The following is a 24,381-nucleotide window of genomic DNA, read 5'->3' as shown; positions in this document are numbered from 1 at the left end:
CCATCAATGACCCAGGTCACAGAAAAACAGACAGACCGACTGCATCGCTCGTCAGAACCATGACTCAACACAATCTACAACCTGTAGTGTGAACCCAACAGAGCTGTTCATAGATATGAAAGATCCTTTAAGGTATATACAAAAAGGGCAGATATACATAAGATGTGCATTTTAGTTCCAGGCTGTGGGGTTTCAATTGGTGAATTTGTTTTATAAATTAGGTGGTAGTGGGGGTGAAACCGGTACTGCTTTTAACAGATATATATATACACCTAAAAAAAGAAGATTTTGTTTCCATGACTGATAATGAAAAAATTATGTTTCCATGACTGACTCTTTTATCAAACGTTATGTCATCCACAGACCAAGTATAGAAAGACATGCTAAACACTGATTTCTTAAGGAGGCCAGCTTATCCATTGTGTCTCTTTGAAGGTATGCAGGTTCTGACAGCATAATTACTTCACACAACACCAACAGACACCTTTTTTTGTTTTTTAACTCCTCCCCAAAATGTTCAACTCTTAGGTGCTGTATTACCCAACCTGAAACCATTACACCCTCCCAGCCTCGGAGTATAGCCTGTTGTTTTAATGCCTTTGATTAAGTTAAGGTTCAGGCTAACTCCTGTTTTAATATTTACAGAGCAAAGGATTCCTACTGTTGACTTATAATGCAGGAACAGAGGAACAATTTGTCTTTGGTTTTAGTATACATGCTCCAATGTTCAATACCTAACAACACTGCTGGGTCAAAAGTCTACTCCTGTTCTGTTCTGATCAGTTTGATCATATAGATACATCACATGAAGGGTAATGGTAAATATATATATATATATATATATATTTGTTTTTCTGGGGTAGTTCAGATGCCTTAGTTTCCCCTCCCAGTTGTGTCTGCCGAGGAGAAGCTTCAGTGAATACATTTAGCATGTTTCCTTTTATTTATTTATTTGCTAATAAAGGTTTTTTCTATATAGTTTTGTAGTCATTGTTATGGATTTGTACTGAGCTCAAAAAGGATAGAAGAATACAGAATAAATGTAAAAATAGATATTTGTTTGAACACACGCAAAATGACTAAATGAGCCTTAACATTTTGAAGGAGGGGAAAAAGTAGGCAAGTATGTTCCAGGAAGGAGGGTGTTACAGTAACAGGTATTTAAAGAGTGACTAACCCTGAAGACCATAGTTCACATGATGGCGCTGCAGACATGGGTGTGTGTGCTGACTGTGGCAAGTATTCTAGTTCAAGGTAAGTGTGGTTCAGGGGAGAGTTGTTTATTTTAACTTTACATTTACATTTAGTAGACACTCTTATCCAGAGCAACTTACAGTAAGTACAGGAACATTCCCCCCAAGGCAAGTAGGGTGAAGTGCCTTGCCCAAGGACACAACATCATTTCGCACGGCAGGGAATCAATCCGGCAACCTTCTGATTACCAGCCCGACTCCCTCACCGCTCATCCATATGACTGACTTTAACACTATAATTTTTTAAATGTTGAAATGGAAAGAGATGTTAAATCACTCAAAGAACCCATTTGTCAAAAACATCTATATACTGTATGCAAAAGTGTTCTTAATGTAAAAACCTAACAAGAAACTGTCATTTATTTCCCAGAATCAAACTCTCAACTTAATGGTGAGTGAATTTGTAAACATTTACCTTTGCATTGTAGTAACAACAAACTCTCGCAAAAGATTTGTTCTAAAACCAGATACCAAACTGTTTAACCTTCAATATTGTCAGAAATGCGGAAACGCGTCTGGGTCAAAACAAAAATATTTTTGTTACATAAAGTGTAACTTTAAAGTATAATGGCTTTCATCAAATTTGTCCAGATATACGTACTTTAATACACGTTTTCATTATAGGCCCTGTGAATATTTATGTATTTCAGTGTGTGGAAGAACCCCACTCAACAACAGAATAGTGGGGGGTGAGGATGCCCCAGCAGGAAGCTGGCCCTGGCAGGCCAGCCTGAAGCGATTTGGCGGCCATGTTTGTGGTGGATCCCTCATCAACAAGGAGTGGGTGATCTCTGCAGCCCACTGCTTTGACAGGTGTGTGGTCATCTAAAACAGTGGTACATTTATATCTGTACGTGCGCATGCATTGAAATAACTTAACCCATTTCTGTTTATCGTACTTTTTTTTCTTTGTAGATCTTATGATCCTGACCTTGCCACTGATAAGGTTGTCAATTTAATAAGTATGTCTAAAAAGCTTGGTTTCTTCCACTACAGCTCAAGCACTGTTGGTTGGAGTGTATCCTTGGGCCGACAGAACCTGGAGGGTAGTAATCCCAACGAAGAGTCCAGAACGGTTGCTGAGATTGTCCTCCATCCAGCTTATAACAGCGACACCAGTAACAACGACATCGCTTTGCTCAGACTCTCCTCACCTGTTGGCTTCACTGACTACATCAGACCTGTCTGTCTGGCTGCCACTGACAGTGTTTTCAACAGTGGCGTTGACAGCTGGGTCACTGGCTGGGGTGCCATCAGAGAAGGAGGTGAGGACCTAGTTCAACAGTTACATGTTATAATTATTGTTTAAATCCCATTTACAAGAGATACAACCTGTTGTGGATAAGTTGAATTCATTTCATATTTAAAAATTCCTTGTCTGTATCTCCCTCAGTCCCTCTGCCCTCCCCACAAGCTCTGCAGGAAGTGGAGGTTCCAGTTCTGGGGAACAGACAGTGTAACTGCCTCAATGGGGTCGGCTCCATCACAGACAACATGATCTGTGCAGGTCTTCTGGCTGGAGGCAAAGACTCGTGTCAGGTAGAATTACTCCTAAATCACAAGTTTAATATTAATTAAACGTGGAAATGTAGAGATAACTAACTTAAGATCTTTCATCTCAGGGTGACTCTGGAGGTCCAATGGTGAACAAGCAGAAGTCTGTCTGGATCCAGTCTGGAATTGTTAGTTTTGGTTTCGGCTGTGCCCGGCCCAATCTTCCCGGAGTCTACGCCAGAGTGTCCAGTTACCAGTCCTGGATCAACTCCAAGATCAGCACCGACAAGCCAGGCTTTGTCCAGTTCACCTCCAGTGGGGTGGATGCTGACAGCAGTTACACCTGCCCTGGGTTGCCTCCTCCTGCCACTGCAGGTCCTGCAGGTATCACCTCAACTGGTTCTACAACTACAGCACCTGCCATACTTGTTACAAGTGCTGAGGGTGAGTGTCATATTATAGGTCTTTTAGATCCACAGCAAAATGTCCAGTTGATTGTATGGTTGGTTATTGGTTTTACCTTCATAAGGAAAATCTGTTTTTCCAATTCCCCAGTGTGTGGAAGAACCCCACTCAACAACAGAATAGTGGGGGGTGAGGATGCCCCAGCAGGAAGCTGGCCCTGGCAGGCCAGCCTGCAGAATTTTGGCGGCCATGTTTGTGGTGGATCCCTCATCAACAAGGAGTGGGTGATCTCTGCAGCCCACTGCTTTGACAGGTGTGTGCTCATCTAAAACAGTGGTACATTTATATCTGTACGTGCGCATGCATTGAAATAACTTAACCCATTTCTGTTTATCGTACTTTTTTTTCTTTGTAGATCTTTTGATCCTGACCTTGCCACTGATAAGGTTGTCAATTTAATAAGTATGTCTAAAAAGCTTGGTTTCTTCCACTACAGCTCAAGCACTGTTGGTTGGAGTGTATCCTTGGGCCGACAGAACCTGGAGGGTAGTAATCCCAACGAAGAGTCCAGAACGGTTGCTGAGATTGTCCTCCATCCAGCTTATAACAGCGACACCAGTAACAACGACATCGCTTTGCTCAGACTCTCCTCACCTGTTGGCTTCACTGACTACATCAGACCTGTCTGTCTGGCTGCCACTGACAGTGTTTTCAACAGTGGCGTTGACAGCTGGGTCACTGGCTGGGGTGCCATCAGAGAAGGAGGTGAGGACCTAGTTCAACAGTTACATGTTATAAATATTGTTTAAATCCCATTTACAAGAGATACAACCTGTTGTGGATAAGTTGAATTCATTTCATATTAAAAAATTCCTTGTCTGTATCTCCCTCAGTCCCTCTGCCCTCCCCACAAGCTCTGCAGGAAGTGGAGGTTCCAGTTCTGGGGAACAGACAGTGTAACTGCCTCAATGGGGTCGGCTCCATCACAGACAACATGATCTGTGCAGGTCTTCTGGCTGGAGGCAAAGACTCGTGTCAGGTAGAATTACTCCTAAATCACAAGTTTAATATTAATTAAACGTGGAAATGTAGAGATAACTAACTTAAGATCTTTCATCTCAGGGTGACTCTGGAGGTCCAATGGTGAACAAGCAGAAGTCTGTCTGGATCCAGTCTGGAATTGTTAGTTTTGGTTTTGGCTGTGCCCGGCCCAATCTTCCCGGAGTCTACGCCAGAGTGTCCAGTTACCAGTCCTGGATCAACTCCAAGATCAGCACCGACAAGCCAGGCTTTGTCCAGTTCACCTCCAGTGGGGTGGATGCTGACAGCAGTTACACCTGCCCTGGGCTGCCTCCCCCTGCAGTGGTGGCCACTACAGCTGTTTCTACAACAAAAGCGCCTGCCATAATCGCTGCAAGTGCGGAGGGTGAGTTTTGGATTTTGCCTCTTTTTGATCCACAATCAGACCCCGATTGTCAATTTAAGCAGTGGTGTGAAACGTCATAAAGAGAGATTTCTGCTTCCCCAATTTTCCAGTGTGTGGAAGAACCCCACTCAACAACAGAATAGTGGGGGGTGAGGATGCCCCAGCAGGAAGCTGGCCCTGGCAGGCCAGCCTGAAGCGATTTGGCGGCCATGTTTGTGGTGGATCCCTCATCAACAAGGAGTGGGTGATCTCTGCAGCCCACTGCTTTGACAGGTTGGTGAGACAAACTGTAGATGTAAAACGCTCTGAATGAAACAATTAATATGAAAAATATATTACTCTAGCCATGTTGGTATTGAATCAGTTTTGGAGTTGTGTGATGTACCCTGTGTTGATTATTAGCCATATTACAAATATACTGTCTGAAAGTTTTTTTTCAGGCTATATTCTTCTAAATGCTAAATTTATGTCTCTTACAGCTCAAACCCGAGAGGCTGGACAGTTGTCTTGGGCCAACAGAACCTGGAGGGTAGTAATCCCAACGAAGAGTCCAGAACGGTTGCTGAGATTGTCCTCCATCCAGCTTATAACAGCGACACCAGTAACAACGACATCGCTTTGCTCAGACTCTCCTCACCTGTTGGCTTCACTGACTACATCAGACCTGTCTGTCTGGCTGCCACTGACAGTGTTTTCAACAGTGGCGTTGACAGCTGGGTCACTGGCTGGGGTGCCATCAGAGAAGGAGGTGAGGACCTAGTTCAACAGTTACATGTTATAAATATTGTTTAAATCCCATTTACAAGAGATACAACCTGTTGTGGATAAGTTGAATTCATTTCATATTAAAAAATTCCTTGTCTGTATCTCCCTCAGTCCCTCTGCCCTCCCCACAAGCTCTGCAGGAAGTGGAGGTTCCAGTTCTGGGGAACAGACAGTGTAACTGCCTCAATGGGGTCGGCTCCATCACAGACAACATGATCTGTGCAGGTCTTCTGGCTGGAGGCAAAGACTCGTGTCAGGTTGGCTAACTCACTTGTCCTACAGAGTAACAATTTAACATAACCTTTGGGATTCACAAAAAAAGTATTGCCAAACTGTTTTCTTAGGGTGACTCTGGAGGTCCAATGGTGAACAAGCAGAAGTCTGTCTGGATCCAGTCTGGAATTGTTAGTTTTGGTTTCGGCTGTGCCCGGCCCAATCTTCCCGGAGTCTACGCCAGAGTGTCCAGTTACCAGTCCTGGATCAACTCCAAGATCAGCACCGACAAGCCAGGCTTTGTCCAGTTCACCTCCAGTGGGGTGGATGCTGACAGCAGTTACACCTGCCCTGGGTTGCCTCCTCCTGCCACTGCAGGTCCTGCAGGTATCACCTCAACTGGTTCTACAACTACAGCACCTGCCATACTTGTTACAAGTGCTGAGGGTGAGTGTCATATTATAGGTCTTTTAGATCCACAGCAAAATGTCCAGTTGATTGTATGGTTGGTTATTGGTTTTACCTTCATAAGGAAAATCTGTTTTTCCAATTCCCCAGTGTGTGGAAGAACCCCACTCAACAACAGAATAGTGGGGGGTGAGGATGCCCCAGCAGGAAGCTGGCCCTGGCAGGCCAGCCTGCAGAATTTTGGCGGCCATGTTTGTGGTGGATCCCTCATCAACAAGGAGTGGGTGATCTCTGCAGCCCACTGCTTTGACAGGTGTGTGCTCATCTAAAACAGTGGTACATTTATATCTGTACGTGCGCATGCATTGAAATAACTTAACCCATTTCTGTTTATCGTACTTTTTTTTCTTTGTAGATCTTTTGATCCTGACCTTGCCACTGAAAAGGTTGTCAATTTAATAAGTATGTCTAAAAAGCTTGGTTTCTTCCACTACAGCTCAAGCACTGTTGGTTGGAGTGTATCCTTGGGCCGACAGAACCTGGAGGGTAGTAATCCCAACGAAGAGTCCAGAACGGTTGCTGAGATTGTCCTCCATCCAGCTTATAACAGCGACACCAGTAACAACGACATCGCTTTGCTCAGACTCTCCTCACCTGTTGGCTTCACTGACTACATCAGACCTGTCTGTCTGGCTGCCACTGACAGTGTTTTCAACAGTGGCGTTGACAGCTGGGTCACTGGCTGGGGTGCCATCAGAGAAGGAGGTGAGGACCTAGTTCAACAGTTACATGTTATAATTATTGTTTAAATCCCATTTACAAGAGATACAACCTGTTGTGGATAAGTTGAATTCATTTCATATTAAAAAAATCCTTGTCTGTATCTCCCTCAGTCCCTCTGCCCTCCCCACAAGCTCTGCAGGAAGTGGGGGTTCCAGTTCTGGGGAACAGACAGTGTAACTGCCTCAATGGGGTCGGCTCCATCACAGACAACATGATCTGTGCAGGTCTTCTGGCTGGAGGCAAAGACTCGTGTCAGGTAGAATTACTCCTAAATCACAAGTTTAATATTAATTAAACGTGGAAATGTAGAGATAACTAACTTAAGATCTTTCATCTCAGGGTGACTCTGGAGGTCCAATGGTGAACAAGCAGAAGTCTGTCTGGATCCAGTCTGGAATTGTTAGTTTTGGTTTTGGCTGTGCCCGGCCCAATCTTCCCGGAGTCTACGCCAGAGTGTCCAGTTACCAGTCCTGGATCAACTCCAAGATCAGCACCGACAAGCCAGGCTTTGTCCAGTTCACCTCCAGTGGGGTGGATGCTGACAGCAGTTACACCTGCCCTGGGCTGCCTCCCCCTGCAGTGGTGGCCACTACAGCTGTTTCTACAACAAAAGCGCCTGCCATAATCGCTGCAAGTGCGGAGGGTGAGTTTTGGATTGTGCCTCTTTTTGATCCACAATCAGACCCAGATTGTCAATTTAAGCAGTGGTGTGAAACGTCATAAAGAGAGATTTCTGCTTCCCCAATTTTCCAGTGTGTGGAAGAACCCCACTCAACAACAGAATAGTGGGGGGTGAGGATGCCCCAGCAGGAAGCTGGCCCTGGCAGGCCAGCCTGAAGCGATTTGGCGGCCATGTTTGTGGTGGATCCCTCATCAACAAGGAGTGGGTGATCTCTGCAGCCCACTGCTTTGACAGGTTGGTGAGACAAACTGTAGATGTAAAACGCTCTGAATGAAACAATTAATATGAAAAATATATTACTCTAGCCATGTTGGTATTGAATCAGTTTTGGAGTTGTGTGACGTACCCTGTGTTGATTATTAGCCATATTACAAATATACTGTCTGAAAGTTTTTTTTCAGGCTATATTCTTCTAAATGCTAAAGTTATGTCTCTTACAGCTCAAACCCGAGAGGCTGGACAGTTGTCTTGGGCCAACAGAACCTGGAGGGTAGTAATCCCAACGAAGAGTCCAGAACGGTTGCTGAGATTGTCCTCCATCCAGCTTATAACAGCGACACCAGTAACAACGACATCGCTTTGCTCAGACTCTCCTCACCTGTTGGCTTCACTGACTACATCAGACCTGTCTGTCTGGCTGCCACTGACAGTGTTTTCAACAGTGGCGTTGACAGCTGGGTCACTGGCTGGGGTGCCATCAGAGAAGGAGGTGAGGACCTAGTTCAACAGTTACATGTTATAAATATTGTTTAAATCCCATTTACAAGAGATACAACCTGTTGTGGATAAGTTGAATTCATTTCATATTAAAAAATTCCTTGTCTGTATCTCCCTCAGTCCCTCTGCCCTCCCCACAAGCTCTGCAGGAAGTGGAGGTTCCAGTTCTGGGGAACAGACAGTGTAACTGCCTCAATGGGGTCGGCTCCATCACAGACAACATGATCTGTGCAGGTCTTCTGGCTGGAGGCAAAGACTCGTGTCAGGTAGAATTACTCCTAAATCACAAGTTTAATATTAATTAAACGTGGAAATGTAGAGATAACTAACTTAAGATCTTTCATCTCAGGGTGACTCTGGAGGTCCAATGGTGAACAAGCAGAAGTCTGTCTGGATCCAGTCTGGAATTGTTAGTTTTGGTTTTGGCTGTGCCCGGCCCAATCTTCCCGGAGTCTACGCCAGAGTGTCCAGTTACCAGTCCTGGATCAACTCCAAGATCAGCACCGACAAGCCAGGCTTTGTCCAGTTCACCTCCAGTGGGGTGGATGCTGACAGCAGTTACACCTGCCCTGGGCTGCCTCCCCCTGCAGTGGTGGCCACTACAGCTGTTTCTACAACAAAAGCGCCTGCCATAATCGCTGCAAGTGCGGAGGGTGAGTTTTGGATTTTGCCTCTTTTTGATCCACAATCAGACCCCGATTGTCAATTTAAGCAGTGGTGTGAAACGTCATAAAGAGAGATTTCTGCTTCCCCAATTTTCCAGTGTGTGGAAGAACCCCACTCAACAACAGAATAGTGGGGGGTGAGGATGCCCCAGCAGGAAGCTGGCCCTGGCAGGCCAGCCTGAAGCGATTTGGCGGCCATGTTTGTGGTGGATCCCTCATCAACAAGGAGTGGGTGATCTCTGCAGCCCACTGCTTTGACAGGTTGGTGAGACAAACTGTAGATGTAAAACGCTCTGAATGAAACAATTAATATGAAAAATATATTACTCTAGCCATGTTGGTATTGAATCAGTTTTGGAGTTGTGTGATGTACCCTGTGTTGATTATTAGCCATATTACAAATATACTGTCTGAAAGTTTTTTTTCAGGCTATATTCTTCTAAATGCTAAATTTATGTCTCTTACAGCTCAAACCCGAGAGGCTGGACAGTTGTCTTGGGCCAACAGAACCTGGAGGGTAGTAATCCCAACGAAGAGTCCAGAACGGTTGCTGAGATTGTCCTCCATCCAGCTTATAACAGCGACACCAGTAACAACGACATCGCTTTGCTCAGACTCTCCTCACCTGTTGGCTTCACTGACTACATCAGACCTGTCTGTCTGGCTGCCACTGACAGTGTTTTCAACAGTGGCGTTGACAGCTGGGTCACTGGCTGGGGTGCCATCAGAGAAGGAGGTGAGGACCTAGTTCAACAGTTACATGTTATAAATATTGTTTAAATCCCATTTACAAGAGATACAACCTGTTGTGGATAAGTTGAATTCATTTCATATTAAAAAATTCCTTGTCTGTATCTCCCTCAGTCCCTCTGCCCTCCCCACAAGCTCTGCAGGAAGTGGAGGTTCCAGTTCTGGGGAACAGACAGTGTAACTGCCTCAATGGGGTCGGCTCCATCACAGACAACATGATCTGTGCAGGTCTTCTGGCTGGAGGCAAAGACTCGTGTCAGGTAGAATTACTCCTAAATCACAAGTTTAATATTAATTAAACGTGGAAATGTAGAGATAACTAACTTAAGATCTTTCATCTCAGGGTGACTCTGGAGGTCCAATGGTGAACAAGCAGAAGTCTGTCTGGATCCAGTCTGGAATTGTTAGTTTTGGTTTTGGCTGTGCCCGGCCCAATCTTCCCGGAGTCTACGCCAGAGTGTCCAGTTACCAGTCCTGGATCAACTCCAAGATCAGCACCGACAAGCCAGGCTTTGTCCAGTTCACCTCCAGTGGGGTGGATGCTGACAGCAGTTACACCTGCCCTGGGCTGCCTCCCCCTGCAGTGGTGGCCACTACAGCTGTTTCTACAACAAAAGCGCCTGCCATAATCGCTGCAAGTGCGGAGGGTGAGTTTTGGATTTTGCCTCTTTTTGATCCACAATCAGACCCCGATTGTCAATTTAAGCAGTGGTGTGAAACGTCATAAAGAGAGATTTCTGCTTCCCCAATTTTCCAGTGTGTGGAAGAACCCCACTCAACAACAGAATAGTGGGGGGTGAGGATGCCCCAGCAGGAAGCTGGCCCTGGCAGGCCAGCCTGAAGCGATTTGGCGGCCATGTTTGTGGTGGATCCCTCATCAACAAGGAGTGGGTGATCTCTGCAGCCCACTGCTTTGACAGGTTGGTGAGACAAACTGTAGATGTAAAACGCTCTGAATGAAACAATTAATATGAAAAATATATTACTCTAGCCATGTTGGTATTGAATCAGTTTTGGAGTTGTGTGATGTACCCTGTGTTGATTATTAGCCATATTACAAATATACTGTCTGAAAGTTTTTTTTCAGGCTATATTCTTCTAAATGCTAAATTTATGTCTCTTACAGCTCAAACCCGAGAGGCTGGACAGTTGTCTTGGGCCAACAGAACCTGGAGGGTAGTAATCCCAACGAAGAGTCCAGAACGGTTGCTGAGATTGTCCTCCATCCAGCTTATAACAGCGACACCAGTAACAACGACATCGCTTTGCTCAGACTCTCCTCACCTGTTGGCTTCACTGACTACATCAGACCTGTCTGTCTGGCTGCCACTGACAGTGTTTTCAACAGTGGCGTTGACAGCTGGGTCACTGGCTGGGGTGCCATCAGAGAAGGAGGTGAGGACCTAGTTCAACAGTTACATGTTATAAATATTGTTTAAATCCCATTTACAAGAGATACAACCTGTTGTGGATAAGTTGAATTCATTTCATATAAAAAAATTCCTTGTCTGTATCTCCCTCAGTCCCTCTGCCCTCCCCACAAGCTCTGCAGGAAGTGGAGGTTCCAGTTCTGGGGAACAGACAGTGTAACTGCCTCAATGGGGTCGGCTCCATCACAGACAACATGATCTGTGCAGGTCTTCTGGCTGGAGGCAAAGACTCGTGTCAGGTAGAATTACTCCTAAATCACAAGTTTAATATTAATTAAACGTGGAAATGTAGAGATAACTAACTTAAGATCTTTCATCTCAGGGTGACTCTGGAGGTCCAATGGTGAACAAGCAGAAGTCTGTCTGGATCCAGTCTGGAATTGTTAGTTTTGGTTTTGGCTGTGCCCGGCCCAATCTTCCCGGAGTCTACGCCAGAGTGTCCAGTTACCAGTCCTGGATCAACTCCAAGATCAGCACCGACAAGCCAGGCTTTGTCCAGTTCACCTCCAGTGGGGTGGATGCTGACAGCAGTTACACCTGCCCTGGGCTGCCTCCCCCTGCAGTGGTGGCCACTACAGCTGTTTCTACAACAAAAGCGCCTGCCATAATCGCTGCAAGTGCGAAGGGTGAGTGTCATATTATAAGTCTTTAAGATCCACAATGAGAGGTCCAGTAGATTGTATCGTTGGTTATTGGTTTTGCCCTCACGAGGTAAATCTGTTTTCCAATTCCCCAGTTTGTGGAAGAGCCCCACTCAACAACAGAATAGTGGGGGGTGAGGATGCCCCAGCAGGAAGCTGGCCCTGGCAGGCCAGCCTGAAGCGATTTGGTGGCCATGTTTGTGGTGGATCCCTCATCAACAAGGAGTGGGTGATCTCTGCAGCCCACTGCTTCTCAAGGTAGGCCATCACATCCATGCTTTCATGTCCAAGACACAAACCCTCACCTTCGTATTGCGACAACTTTACCGCTTACAAAAACAAAGTGAAGCATTTTCTTTTAACCGTCGGGCTGTCTCAGACCCCCCACATCGCAAAGGTTAAAAGAAACGTTAAAATAAAAAGTTAAAAGAAATTGAAGTTTCTCGAGTAACTTCTCTTATTTTCATACACAAAATTGACTATATAAACCTTTTCTTGTTTAATCTCCCCGCGTTGTAACCGACACAAGATTGAACACATTTGCTAACGTTACCTGTAGCCTATAATCTACTCTGTTCATGCGCTCGACAAGCAGTCCTTGCGCGACCTAGCCTACCTATTACTTGTTAAAAAACAAACTTTCTTATGTCCGACTACAGTTTCGTCTCCACCAACTCAGATTAGTAATCATAAACCGTCCCCCCTCAAATGTCCTACCTTGCTGCCAGATGGAGTGGTGTAGCTTAACGCTCTTTTGTCTTTGTGTTTTACATTTCAATAAGAAAATAAATCCCCACAAATTCACGCAGGATAACGTTCTTCATATTTAGCATAGTTACTAATTGCACACATTTAAAGCTTCCGATTTGGAGACGGCTAGTCTACAACTCCTCTAAGGCTCAGATCATTTTCACGGACAACTAGTTTTCAATTTGAACTTGGTTTCCCATAAAAAAGACAAATAAATATTCAAATAACACCTATATGTATTTACACGCTGCTTATTTAGAATTAGGGATGGGTCGATCGCGAATGAGCCTCTTGTAGGTGAACGTCGGGAGCTGGCTCGCTAATCTGAAGAGCAGACTCTACTTTTAATAGGATAGATTAATATAGCCTATATCAATTAAATGATTATGTAATAATGAAATAATTGATGATTTTAATTGTATTTAAAATAATTATTTACTTCAAAGAACAACAACAACAACAACAAATATCTATAGGCCTAAAGACGCACACACATTCGTTTCGACTGTCTGATCAGCCTCACATTCTGTTTCTGTCAATCTAACACGCGGTGTCAACCAATGATACTGAAATGAGGGAAGGCCGAGCCAACTCACACACAGTCAGACGAGTAGTCAAAACTCGGAGGAGAGCTATAACAAATCAATGCAAGACATTGTGGTTTAGGTAGAGAATGACTTCATTTAATAATTTAATTAGAATTGTTTTCACACCTATCATAGTCAAAGTCATAGTTAAAACATTTATGTTTTAAAGAGCCGTTTGGGAGCCAAAAGAGCCGGCTCTTTTCAGTGAGCTGAGTCAAACGAGCCGGCTCAACTAAGAGAGGCGGAATGCCCATCACTATTTAGATCCCATGTTCGCTCTCTTTTTTATTGCGCACAACAAATAACATTTGGCACATGCGGCTCATTCACCCAAAAGGATGTCGATACTGAAAAATAACCATTTGCTATCTTAATCCATTCTGTTATTACCAAGACAATTACAATACAATATTCCAGGGATGTGATTCCTTCTTTATCCTTTCTCAGCTCAAGCACTGTTGGTTGGAGTGTATCCTTGGGCCGACAGAACCTGGAGGGTAGTAATCCCAACGAAGAGTCCAGAACGGTTGCTGAGATTGTCCTCCATCCAGCTTATAACAGCGACACCAGTAACAACGACATCGCTTTGCTCAGACTCTCCTCACCTGTTGGCTTCACTGACTACATCAGACCTGTCTGTCTGGCTGCCACTGACAGTGTTTTCAACAGTGGAGTTGACAGCTGGGTCACTGGCTGGGGTGCCATCAGAGAAGGAGGTGAGGACCTAGTTCAACAGTTACATGTTATAAATATTGTTTAAATCCCATTTACAAGAGATACAACCTGTTGTGGATAAGTTGAATTCATTTCATATTAAAAAATTCCTTGTCTGTATCTCCCTCAGTCCCTCTGCCCTCCCCACAAGCTCTGCAGGAAGTGGAGGTTCCAGTTCTGGGGAACAGACAGTGTAACTGCCTCAATGGGGTCGGCTCCATCACAGACAACATGATCTGTGCAGGTCTTCTGGCTGGAGGCAAAGACTCGTGTCAGGTTGGCTAACTCACTTGTCCTACAGAGTAACAATTTAACATAACCTTTGGGATTCACAAAAAAAAGTATTGCCAAACTGTTTTCTTAGGGTGACTCTGGAGGTCCAATGGTGAACAAGCAGAAGTCTGTCTGGATCCAGTCTGGAATTGTTAGTTTTGGTTTCGGCTGTGCCCGGCCCAATCTTCCCGGAGTCTACGCCAGAGTGTCCAGTTACCAGTCCTGGATCAACTCCAAGATCAGCACCGACAAGCCAGGCTTCGTCCAGTTCACCTCCAGTGGGGTGGATGCTGACAGCAGTTACACCTGCCCTGGGCTGCCTCCCCCTGCTACTACAACTATCTACACGTCCAAACCAACCTCGGCCTCAACTGCGACCTCAGCTCGTGAGTGTTTAGTTTCGTAAATCTTTTCCCAAGTTACTCAAACTGACTTTATATCTTTTTTACCTCGTCATTGAAAATACAAGCTCTTTCAGGTGTCATCTGACCATGGAGAATGCATGACGGTCCAGAACTCAGGCTAATATTTCTTTATTCCCAAACCCCTGTACTCCTCCACAGGCACGGTGTGTGGGCAGAACACGCTCCGTCCTGGCATAGGTCCCCTTGTTGCCGCAGGAACCTGGCCCTGGATGGTTAGTCTCCATAGAAACGGATCACGTGTTTGCAGTGGAACTGTAATCACTCAGCAGTTTGTCCTCAGCGCTGCCCAGTGCTTCCCCAGGTACATTCCTGTTACACCTGGGGTGGAGTCGACTTGGTTTATATGTTCAGTTTGTTCAGTTCTGTAAATCATGTTCCCCCCCCCCCCAGCTCACATTTGAATGTGAGTGACTGGACTGTATACCTGGGATACCAGCTGCTCCAAGTTTCCATGAGCATTGTGAACATCTCGCTGAGCAACCAGACAGGCCCCAATGTGGCAGTGCTGCAGTTGGCTGAGCCCATCAACTACAGCAACCTCATCCAGCCCGTGTGCGTGGACCAGGATGACGTACAGGCCTTCCCCTCAGGCTCCAAGTGCTGGCTGGTGGGCTGGACTGGGGATGGCCCAGGTGAGAGACTGTGTTTGCCACCATGATGTGAAGCCCATTATTTTTGGTTGATGTTGAGATATCATTTCAACAGAGTTGGCCAAAGTAGACACATCCTTCACTCAAGTAGAAGTACAGATACTCATGTTTAAAAAGACTCTGGTCGAAGTTGAAGTACTGACTACACCTTTTCACTCAATTTAAAGTAAAGAAGTGTGGGCTCTGACTTATATTTAAGTAAAAAGTAGCCATTGATACACCTGTTTTAGTGTCAAGCAGGTAATTGGACCTCACATCATATTAATACAAAAATACCCTCACCACATTTGCCAGGAATCCTTTTTGACAGCGACAATTTCAAACATCTCCCTCATATGGCCATGGGTAATCAGGAATGTCTATATTCTCAGTCATGTTGACATCACTAACTCCCTATGTCTCATCCATAAAGTATTTTTTTGTAAATGTTATTATTTTGCTTGTTCAAAAATATTTGTTTAACCTTTCTCATTTTAGCATTTCTTTCTAACTTTTCAAAAAAAAATGTAAATGTTTCCCCCCCAAAAAAATAGTTAACTTTTTGTCAAAGTTTTTCTGATACCAGAAAAATCTACAAAAGTATTTGTACTTTGTTACTTCCCATCTCTGCATTTCAATGATGTAGTTAGCCAAGTAGTATGCAAAGGTATACTCATCTATTGAATCCTCCTACACAAAGCTAAATCTGTCATGAGCGAAATGGAAACCAATGTGACAAGCTGTGGGAACGTGTCCTCCAGTGGGAACATCTGCACCAGCTTCATCAGCATCCAACAGGTACAGAACCTCTACCTCAGCTGAGAGACACTGGGTTCAGAGTGTGCATCTGAAATTGAGGGCAACACAACATTGATTTATCTTTACACCATTATCCATTCAACCATCTACCTACCTACCCACCTACCTACCCACCTGTCTGGGATAAGGGTGGCGTATTGTAAAGTGGTGCAGTGTTTCATGAAGCCAACCTGTTGCTGTGTTCACAGGGAGACCAGGGAGGCCCGTTGATGTGCCAGTCTGGCTCTTCCTGGTTCCAAGCAGGACTGATCACGACAGACAACAGCAGAGCAGCACGTGCTGTGAAAATACAGACGTTTGCCAAGACCTCCACGTTTGGGGCGTTCCTGAAGGAGACAGTGGGCGATATGCCCTCCCCGGCCACCGTCGCTCCCGCCGTGGGAAAGGCAGCCCACATCTTCCTCCCCCTCTTCCTCTCTCTCTCTCTCCCCATTCTTTCCATCTTCCTGCTTTCTGGTTGATAGTACTCTCTCTCCATTCTCTCTATCCTCCTGATTTCTGGGTGATGGTTTGTCTAAACAGCACAAAGTTACAGCACTGAAGTTGGAAATTCCCCTACCATTTGTGACCTTTCACACCACTACCAGGGAGATTTGATCTGGTTTGTTTACATTTGTTGTACCAAAGACAAACAGAAGCACTTTTAACAGTTTGACAATATGAAGGAAACTAGGATTGTTGTAGCATGTGCTAGCTACAATCAACAAATGGAAATCAATAGAAATGTTGTATTTACTAATGTTGCCTTAAGATACTGTATGAACATAAAATGAAGTCAAGTCACTGATTTGTTTAACCTCAATATGAAGATATCCTCAGGGGAGAAATCTTACCGTATGCATATTGTTGAGTATTTGAAGGGATATTACATGTATAAATAAATATTAATGACACAGCATTAAAATGTATGTTTTTATGTCATTTGTACAAATATATTGTATTATAATTTACAAATTCAGAATGAAATGTCCAAGCACCCCTAACTGTAATCTCAGCACCGCTAAAATGCTGTGCTGATGCTGGTAGTTCATGAAGAAAGGGAGATCCTTTGTTTTTTTATTCATTTATTCAATATTTTGCATACAAATATTGTGGGGGGGTCGTGGGCGTGGCCAACACAGCATTTTACCTTTTGCTTCCCAACTTTACAACTGGCTCTGGAACCAATCGTCACTCCTAATGCCTGAACCTCACAGCCAATCAGAGGCAGAGTGGGGAGAGGTTTAGAGACCCATCTTACATAATCTAGTAAAAATAATTTTAATACTATATTTAAAATGATGTCTATTGGATATGTGTTAGCTTTACAGTTAGAGATGCTTTTGACTTTTGCTTTTTAAAGTAGTTCAACAGGTAATCCCGTTTGTTTAATTGTTTTTAAGATGTATGCTATACAAAAAATGTCTTTATGGTTAAAAGAACATGACATTGTTTACAAGAGCACAGATTCTACATAGGTCTAGCCTCTTAATTTTGCTCTCAAAGTGCACCAGATTCATGCGTGTAACTTTAAAATGTAATACCCTCCTAGAGGGTCGGGGGATTCTCCATATCCTTCTCACCTTTTTTACTCCTCACCTGTTTGCATGACTGTTATTAGTAAGGGGTTTAGCACTTTCGCAAACCACTGTATTCATGTCACATTTTCATTGGGGGCTGAGCATCCCTAAAGGTCTGAGGTCCTATAATCGCCCCTGCCCCACCACCTGATTTAATGAAAAATAATAAACTGTGTGAAGTGATAAGGACATCATCTGCAAGTTACAGAAATGTAATCTACAACATTGGTACTGTCAGAGATATAAGAGACAGCAACATTTAGTAGCTGTGACTTGTTAATGACACGTGTCTCCTCTTCCTCCCTCCTCCTCCTCCTTCTTGTGGAAAACCTTCCCATCCTTCTGCTTCTTCCATCTCAGCGTGCTGTGCTCTGGGATCCTCCCAGCTGCCTTCATCTGGGGGCACAGTCAAACTGTCATGGTTACACCACATTATGGGGTGTATTGTAGAACACTGAACTAGTCTTGGATCAGAACAAATACAATTCAAATTGAACAAAAGAATATCCTGCCTGCGGGCACGATGGTCTTAGCTGGAGCAGAAAAAACGTGCTACTACATTTATTTCATTTGCATGAAGTATACAGTGTATTTTTCCTAGCTAGGTTCTCATGCATAAACACATTAATGATCATGATTTACAACAACAATACATATCAACAACCACAAAACAAGATAAATAATGACAACAACCAGTAAGTGTCAACAGCCAGTAACGTTGCCCACACACTCCAGAAACGTTACTGCACCTCTGAGCCAGTCTTGCAACACCCGATATAGACAAAGTCCAGTTTTCTTAAATTACTCAAGTAGAGAACAGGTATGATAGCACTTCCCGCAGAGATGAGGATGAACATTGGAAAAATCACTCTGCATATGAACTCATGGATTGGAATACATTTTTGTAAAGACATTACTAACAGTGGAGGAAGGTAGGCGATAGCCGTCATGACCAGGCTGTTGATGATGATCTGAAGAGCCTTCTTCTTCTGGGGGTGGAGGTCTCGTCCTGCAGGGTCAGAACTCTTCAGAGCCCGGAGGATGAAGAAGTCACAGACCCCTATGGTGGGCAGGGTGATGAGATAAGGCCAGAGAGTGATAGGTTGGTAGTACAAGTCAGTATTGTATATGAATGTAATCCCATAAGCCATAGTGACAGCTCATACACAGATGGACATCAGAACCCTGGAGGTCAGACCCTTCCTGGCTCTGTACATGATTGGAGTAAATCAAAGGAATCCAATCAAGACAGCCAAAATCCCATTGCACATGCATTTTTAGGATGGTTCTCAAAGTAGGCTACTGTATTTTCCATATGCATCATTTATATGTCTCTTTGGATGAAAGCGTTCACTAAATGAATCAAATGTTGAAAAAAATTAACATGAAAACAAAGAGAGGCTGGTGGTGGAGGGAAGCGAGCGTCTCCAAATTAAACCGACCTCCAAAAGGCAGCAATATATTAGAGAGATTGACATACAATGAGGACACACACAGGGACTCTGCATTCACAAGCATCAGAAAGGCATTCAAATAAAATATAGAAATATGTTTCAATAAACAAAGGACACAAAACATGCCCCACCCTGTTAGTGAGAAACAATTTAGCCTATAGAGCCAGTGACGATTTTAGACCCTTTTTAGGGGTGCTCAAGCACATCTACATTTCTTTTCATCTCAGAGCCGCTCCCCGAATACAATATAAAAAAAAGAAATTAATTATTATGAATTGTTATTATCCTAAATAGGTTTTATTGCTCTAACGTGTTAAAACAATGTTTATTTATTGTTTACACATTATTATCGTTTCATTTGATGCTGGTAGTTCATGAAGATAGGGATTTTCTTACTTTTTTTACTCATTACAATATTTTGCATAATAATAAATACATGTATTAATTGTTATCCAGTGAAATTAAGGATTTATTAGCATGGGGATTCAACACTTTTGCAAGGCATTGTATCCATGTCACATTCTCATTGGGGGCTAAGGACCCCTAAAGGTCTGATCCTAGAATCGCCCCTGTATTGAGCTTGGAAAAGTATAGTTAATTATGCATTAAAACTGATGCCCATGGTGAGATGAATTTACATGAGAGCTGGTGAAATCGTGATCTCAACTTGAGCATGACACGTAGGCTACTGGTTATTTTATTGCTCAGTCGTTAGAGCACTTGCATGCAGATCAATAAGTCACAGGTTCACATTCCACTTTACTTTGGAGAAAAAAACGCCTTCTCTGCTAAATGAACGCACTATTTATTCATTGTTTTGTTACTTATGGAAATCAAGAATTGAATACGATAATCCTTGTGTCTTAAATAATAGCAATTTGGCAACTTCATGTGGACATCAAATAGATTAGGATTGTATCGTCAACACTTTAGCAAAGCAACCGCTGAAGCTATTACGATTGAAATGTATAGGTAGAAATAATAAGCAAGAATACACCATCACTCAGTCAAACAAAGAACAAATATTCGTCTGTTTTCATATGGTCGTTGTAGCCTACTGAAAACTAAGACTTCATCATGTTCAGGATCATTGCTAAACGAGGAGGGTGAATGAAGGGGCCACGTCCTGGCCCTGAAACTGGGCCAGATTAATACATGTAACTGTGCCACATTAATACATGTATTATTATTCCCCCAAAAAATCCCCAACGTCAGTATTTATCCTTTAATGTATTTGGAGCTTCGTCTCTAGTGTCCAATCAGAGGCGAGACACCGGAAGCCAGCCAGTCTGACTCTCTCCGTGAGTGCTTTACACTGTTTCAACTCCACTCACATTATTGCTAGTTCGCTACATGGTAACTTTTAATCGCAAAGAATATAAAACGTGTAGTTTATACTTTCTACAGACTAACTCGTGTTGTATAGCTGTCTATATATTATGTAATCGTAGTACGTTGCACTTGACTTGCAGCTAGTGAGACTGTAGATTGCTGGCTAGCTAGCCAGTGTGCTAGCCAGCTGGGGTCTGGCTCGTTGGCATTTGAAGTTAGTTAGCTAGTTTTTCATGTGTGAAGCACTGTCCTCGCTAGCCTAGACTACCTTAGCACTGCTTAACTTGGTGTTGCAGAACTGCTCAGGGAAGCCAGCACAGTTAGCAGTTTTGGCTTGGCTAGCCACCCAAGGTACAGCAAACACATGTTAGCGAACCAAGACAGCATGGGGATGGGGAAAGCTCAGACTTTAAAACATTTGACTGCAGACCGAGACGTTGCAGGTTCAAATTCCCTTTATTACTTCTTTTTGGATGAAATAACCTCCTAAATTAATTGTATACATTACAGTAATGTCACAGCCTGATTCAAACCTGCAATGTTTGTTGTTTTCCTTCTACACAGGAACACACCCATGTTGTGCAGGAGTGCTGCTTTGAAAGCACTACCACTGACCTGCTGTAGGGGCTGCTACAGGAACCCCCTCCTCTCTCCCCCTCTCACTCGTTTCTCTCCCCCTCGCACCTCCTCCCTCACTCGCTCTCTGTCATCCTCCCTCTCAAACACCAGCAGCTGTAGGACTCCTCTCTCTCCTCCTCTCTCTCCTCCTCACCCCCTTCTCATCTCTCCCCCTCCATCTCTCGCTCCGTCTCTCAGAACCCTCGTCCGACCGGCCTGATGGACTTACAGGAGGTTCTGAAGGTTCTGGAGCAGCTAGCTCCCTTGTCATTGGCTGAGTCATGGGACAATGTAGGCCTATTGGTCCAGCCCAGCAAGGCTCGGCCTATCAGAACCATCCTGTTGACCAATGATCTGACAGAGCCTGTTATGGAGGAAGCGGAAGCCATGAAGTGTGACCTCATCGTCTCCTATCACCCTCCACTGTTTCGGCCAATAAAACGTCTGGTGCAGGGAGATTGGAAGCAGCGATTAGCTGTGCGGGCAGTGGAGGCGGGCATGGCGGTGTTCTCTCCCCACACCTCGTGGGACAGCGTGGACGGAGGAGTAAACGACTGGCTGGTGGGAGGACTGGGTGAGGAGAGACAGGCTGGTGGTAGGACTGGGTGAGGAGAGACAGGCTGGTGGGAGGACTGGGTGAGGAGAGACAGGCTGGTGGTAGGACTGGGTGAGGAGAGACAGGCTGGTGGGAGGACTGGGTGAGGAGAGACAGGCTGGTGGTAGGACTGGGTGAGGAGAGACAGGCTGGTGGGAGGACTGGGTGAGGAGAGACAGGCTGGTGGTAGGACTGGGTGAGGAGAGACAGGCTGGCCTGGGGCAACGCGGTTGCCATGGTGACGTTAACAACCAGCAGTCTGGTTGGTCAGGCTACTGTAACAGGTGTAGTTGCTTTCATCCAAAGTGACAAACAAATAGTGCCTGCAGAAAATCAAAGATCAGAAGTGTTCTAACAATGTTTAAAGTTATGAACCGGTCTGCTTCTAATAATGTTTAGAGTTATGAACCGGTCTGCTTCTAATAATGTTTAGAGTTATGAACCAGTCTGCTTCCTTCTCTGCCTGGTGTGTTCTTCAGGTAGTGGCCAGGTGTCGGTGCTGAGTCAAGCACTCGCTAGCGCCCCCCAGAGACACAGACTGGAGTTTGAGGCCAGCAGTGAGAAGGAGCTGAGGGCTCTGATGTCAGAACTGAAGCAGGGAGAGAAAGGAGCTCTCCTACAACACTCAGTCACAAGGTACATGACAGGCTGGTGTGTGTGTGTGTCGTGTGTGTGTGCGCATGTTGTGTGTGTGTGTCGTGTGTGACGTGTGTGTTGTTCATGTACATTGTTCACCTGTGCAGCTTGGAGACTGGGGGCTACCGAGTGTGTCTGAGCTGCCCTGACTCAGAGCTGCCCCCTGCTGTTCAGACGCTGCTACGACACCCTGGTCCCAGCCAGTCACTCAGCATCCTGCAAACACAAAAGGTAGGACAGGTCAAATATTTTTGAGACCTTCCCACCTGTCTGTCTCTCTACCCCCCTCCCTCAGACCTCCCCACCTGTCTGTCTCTCTAGCCCCCTCCCTCAGACCTCCCCACCTGTCTGTCTCTCTACCCCCCTCCCTCAGACCTCCCCACCTGTCTGTCTCTCTACCCCCCTCCCTCCCTCAGACCTCCCCACCTGTCTGTCTCTCTAGCCCCCTCCCTCAGACCTCCCCACCTGTCTGTCTCTCTAGCCCCCTCCCTCCCTCAGACCTCCCCACCTGTCTGTCTCTCTACCCCCCTCCCTCAATCAGACCTCCCCACCTGTCTGTCTCTACCCCCCTCCCTCAGACCCCCCGCCTGTCTCTCTCTAACCTCTATCTATCTCTCCAGCCTCCTCTTCCGGGCCGTGGCGCGGGGCGACTCTGTGTTTTGGATCAGCCGGTAACTGTAGCGACAGCTGTCCAGAAGATGAAGGTCCACCTGGGTCTGAGTCACCTGCGTCTGGCGCTGGGAGCACAGAGACACCTGGGTGAGGGAGGGGGGGGGGGAGCACAGAGACACCTGGGTAAGGGAGGGAGGGGGGGGCACAGAGACACCTGGGTGAGGGGGGGGGGGGTACAGAGACACCTGGGTGAGGGAGGGGGGGGGGCACAGAGACACCTGGGTAAGGGAGGGAGGGGGGGGCACAGAGACACCTGGGTAAGGGGGGGGGCACAGAGACACCTGGGTGAGGGGGGGGGTACAGAGACACCTGGGTGAGGGAGGGAGGGGGGGCACAGAGACACCTGGGTGAGGGGGGGAGGGGGGGGCACAGAGACACCTGGGTAAGGGAGGGAGGGGGGGCACAGAGACACCTGGGTGAGGGGGGGGGGTACAGAGACACCTGGGTGAGGGGGGGGGGGGCACAGAGACACCTGGATAAGGGGGGGGGGGGGTACAGAGACACCTGGGTAAGGGGGGGGTACAGAGACACCTGGGTGAGGGAGGAGGGGGGGGGCACAGAGACACCTGGGTGAGGGAGGGAGGGAGGGGGGGGCACAGAGACACTTGGGTAAGGGGGGGGGGGTACAGAGACACCTGGGTGAGGTGCAGTTAGTGTGGTTTGTTAGTGTGGTGTGTTGTGTGTTTCAGAGTCCATGGTGTCCACTGCAGCAGTGTGTGCTGGGTCTGGAGCATCAGTGTTGGATGGAATCAGAGCAGACCTCTACATCACAGGTACACACACAGATACATACAAACAGAGGTACACCCTCACAGGCACACACCCTTAGGTACTCAACCCTGTTAAACACACCCTTGATTCCTACCTGTTGGCCTGTCCGTCCATCTCCTAGGTGAAATGTCCCATCATGAAGTCTTGGATGCAGTCGCCAAGGGAACCTGCGTCATCCTCAGTGACCATAGCAACAGTGAGCGTGGTTTCCTGGCGGTGTTCAAGGAGAGGCTGGCAGTGCGCCTTCCCGACTCGGTTACCGTGGTGACATCCCAGGCCGACAGAGACCCACTGGAGGTGGTCTGAACCCGCCCGCCGTTACCATGACTTCAACGGTTGTTGTCAACGGCAATGACGACGCGAGAAATCATTCACTGTGTACGACTGTGAGGATTGAAGACAAGGTCTGATACGATGTCTCTCTGATACGATATGTCTGTCTGTCTGATACAATATGTCTGTCTGTTACGATATGTCTGTCTGATACGATATGTCGGTCTGACACAATGTCTGTCTGATATGATATGTCTGTCTGATACGATATGTCTGTCTATCTGATATGATATGTCTGTATGATACGATATGTCTGTCTGATACGAAATGTCTATCTGCTTTTCAATAAAGTTTCCCAAGTACCAACATGCCGAGATGAAAAAGACTGATCGTATGTTAGTATATCAAATGTTATACAGTATTATGAGGAAAAATGTGGAAGAACAATCCAGCATCTATAGTGTATTAGAGTGCTTCAAACTGATCAATCCAGCCCTGACTAGTTTACACAGACACACACACTGACCGGACCCCTGCAAGCTGGAGAGCATTTAGCACCTACGTGACAGAGCAGGGGGTTGTGGTAGTAGAGACAGAACAAAACATTCACCCCTCAGCCTCACCTCTCAGCCCCCAGCCTCA

At 45.6% G+C, this 24,381-nt stretch overlaps 2 protein-coding genes and 1 long non-coding RNA gene across 4 annotated transcripts; 2 read left to right on the top strand and 1 right to left on the bottom strand.

The window, feature by feature from the left end:
- The first annotated feature begins 1,199 nt into the window (after window positions 1-1,199).
- LOC146259342 (uncharacterized) lies at window positions 1,200-16,715 on the top strand. Its single transcript, XM_084670422.1, is given in 38 exon segments — window positions 1,200-1,254; window positions 1,624-1,644; window positions 1,904-2,066; window positions 2,250-2,518; window positions 2,647-2,792; window positions 2,876-3,131; window positions 3,219-3,465; window positions 3,649-3,917; window positions 4,046-4,191; window positions 4,275-4,578; window positions 4,689-4,851; window positions 5,058-5,326; window positions 5,455-5,600; window positions 5,688-6,003; window positions 6,115-6,277; window positions 6,461-6,729; window positions 6,858-7,003; window positions 7,087-7,390; window positions 7,501-7,663; window positions 7,870-8,138; window positions 8,267-8,412; window positions 8,496-8,790; window positions 8,886-9,072; window positions 9,279-9,547; window positions 9,676-9,821; window positions 9,905-10,208; window positions 10,319-10,481; window positions 10,688-10,956; window positions 11,085-11,230; window positions 11,314-11,617; window positions 11,728-11,890; window positions 13,417-13,685; window positions 13,814-13,959; window positions 14,048-14,408; window positions 14,520-14,682; window positions 14,772-15,013; window positions 15,711-15,808; window positions 16,018-16,715. Coding segments are annotated over 38 exon segments (8,028 nt in total). The 3' UTR covers window positions 16,291-16,715.
- Window positions 16,716-16,727: 12 nt separating this feature from the next.
- LOC146259341 (uncharacterized) lies at window positions 16,728-18,451 on the bottom strand. The gene is made up of 2 exons (XR_014729550.1): window positions 18,310-18,451; window positions 16,728-17,784 (listed from the first exon to the last, which is right to left on the bottom strand). It is a non-coding gene; the product is annotated as an uncharacterized LOC146259341 (long non-coding RNA).
- A 1,552-nt stretch (window positions 18,452-20,003) lies between these two features.
- Window positions 20,004-24,109, top strand: nif3l1 (NIF3 NGG1 interacting factor 3-like 1 (S. cerevisiae)). 2 transcript variants are annotated; one of them, XM_084670477.1, is made up of 7 exons: window positions 20,004-20,143; window positions 20,739-21,366; window positions 21,867-22,023; window positions 22,131-22,254; window positions 22,644-22,782; window positions 23,385-23,468; window positions 23,588-24,109. In XM_084670477.1, exons 2-7 carry the CDS (start codon window positions 21,012-21,014, stop codon window positions 23,770-23,772), a joined length of 1,044 nt encoding a protein of 347 aa, XP_084526603.1. In that variant the 5' UTR covers window positions 20,004-20,143; window positions 20,739-21,011; the 3' UTR covers window positions 23,773-24,109. The 2 variants fall into 2 exon arrangements, with proteins under 2 accessions (XP_084526603.1, XP_084526602.1); XM_084670476.1 differs by lacking the exon at window positions 20,004-20,143 and adding an exon at window positions 20,150-20,617.
- Window positions 24,110-24,381: the final 272 nt, after the last annotated feature.

The sequence above is a fragment of the Hypomesus nipponensis genome, chromosome 13, assembly GCF_054491055.1.
Source record: "Hypomesus nipponensis isolate SF chromosome 13, ASM5449105v1, whole genome shotgun sequence".
In the NCBI taxonomy this organism is placed as follows: domain Eukaryota; kingdom Metazoa; phylum Chordata; class Actinopteri; order Osmeriformes; family Osmeridae; genus Hypomesus; species Hypomesus nipponensis.
This window is presented reverse-complemented; position numbering and strand designations above follow the sequence as displayed.

Coding starts and splice junctions, on each gene's coding strand:
- nif3l1 (XM_084670477.1), top strand. CDS start 21,012: ATGGACTTACAGGAGGTTCTGAAGGTTCTGGAGCAGCTAGCTCCCTTG. Junction 21,367..21,866: donor CTGGCTGGTGGGAGGACTGG/GTGAGGAGAGAC, acceptor TGTGTTCTTCAG/GTAGTGGCCAGGTGTCGGTG. Junction 23,469..23,587: donor AGCAGACCTCTACATCACAG/GTACACACACAG, acceptor TCCATCTCCTAG/GTGAAATGTCCCATCATGAA.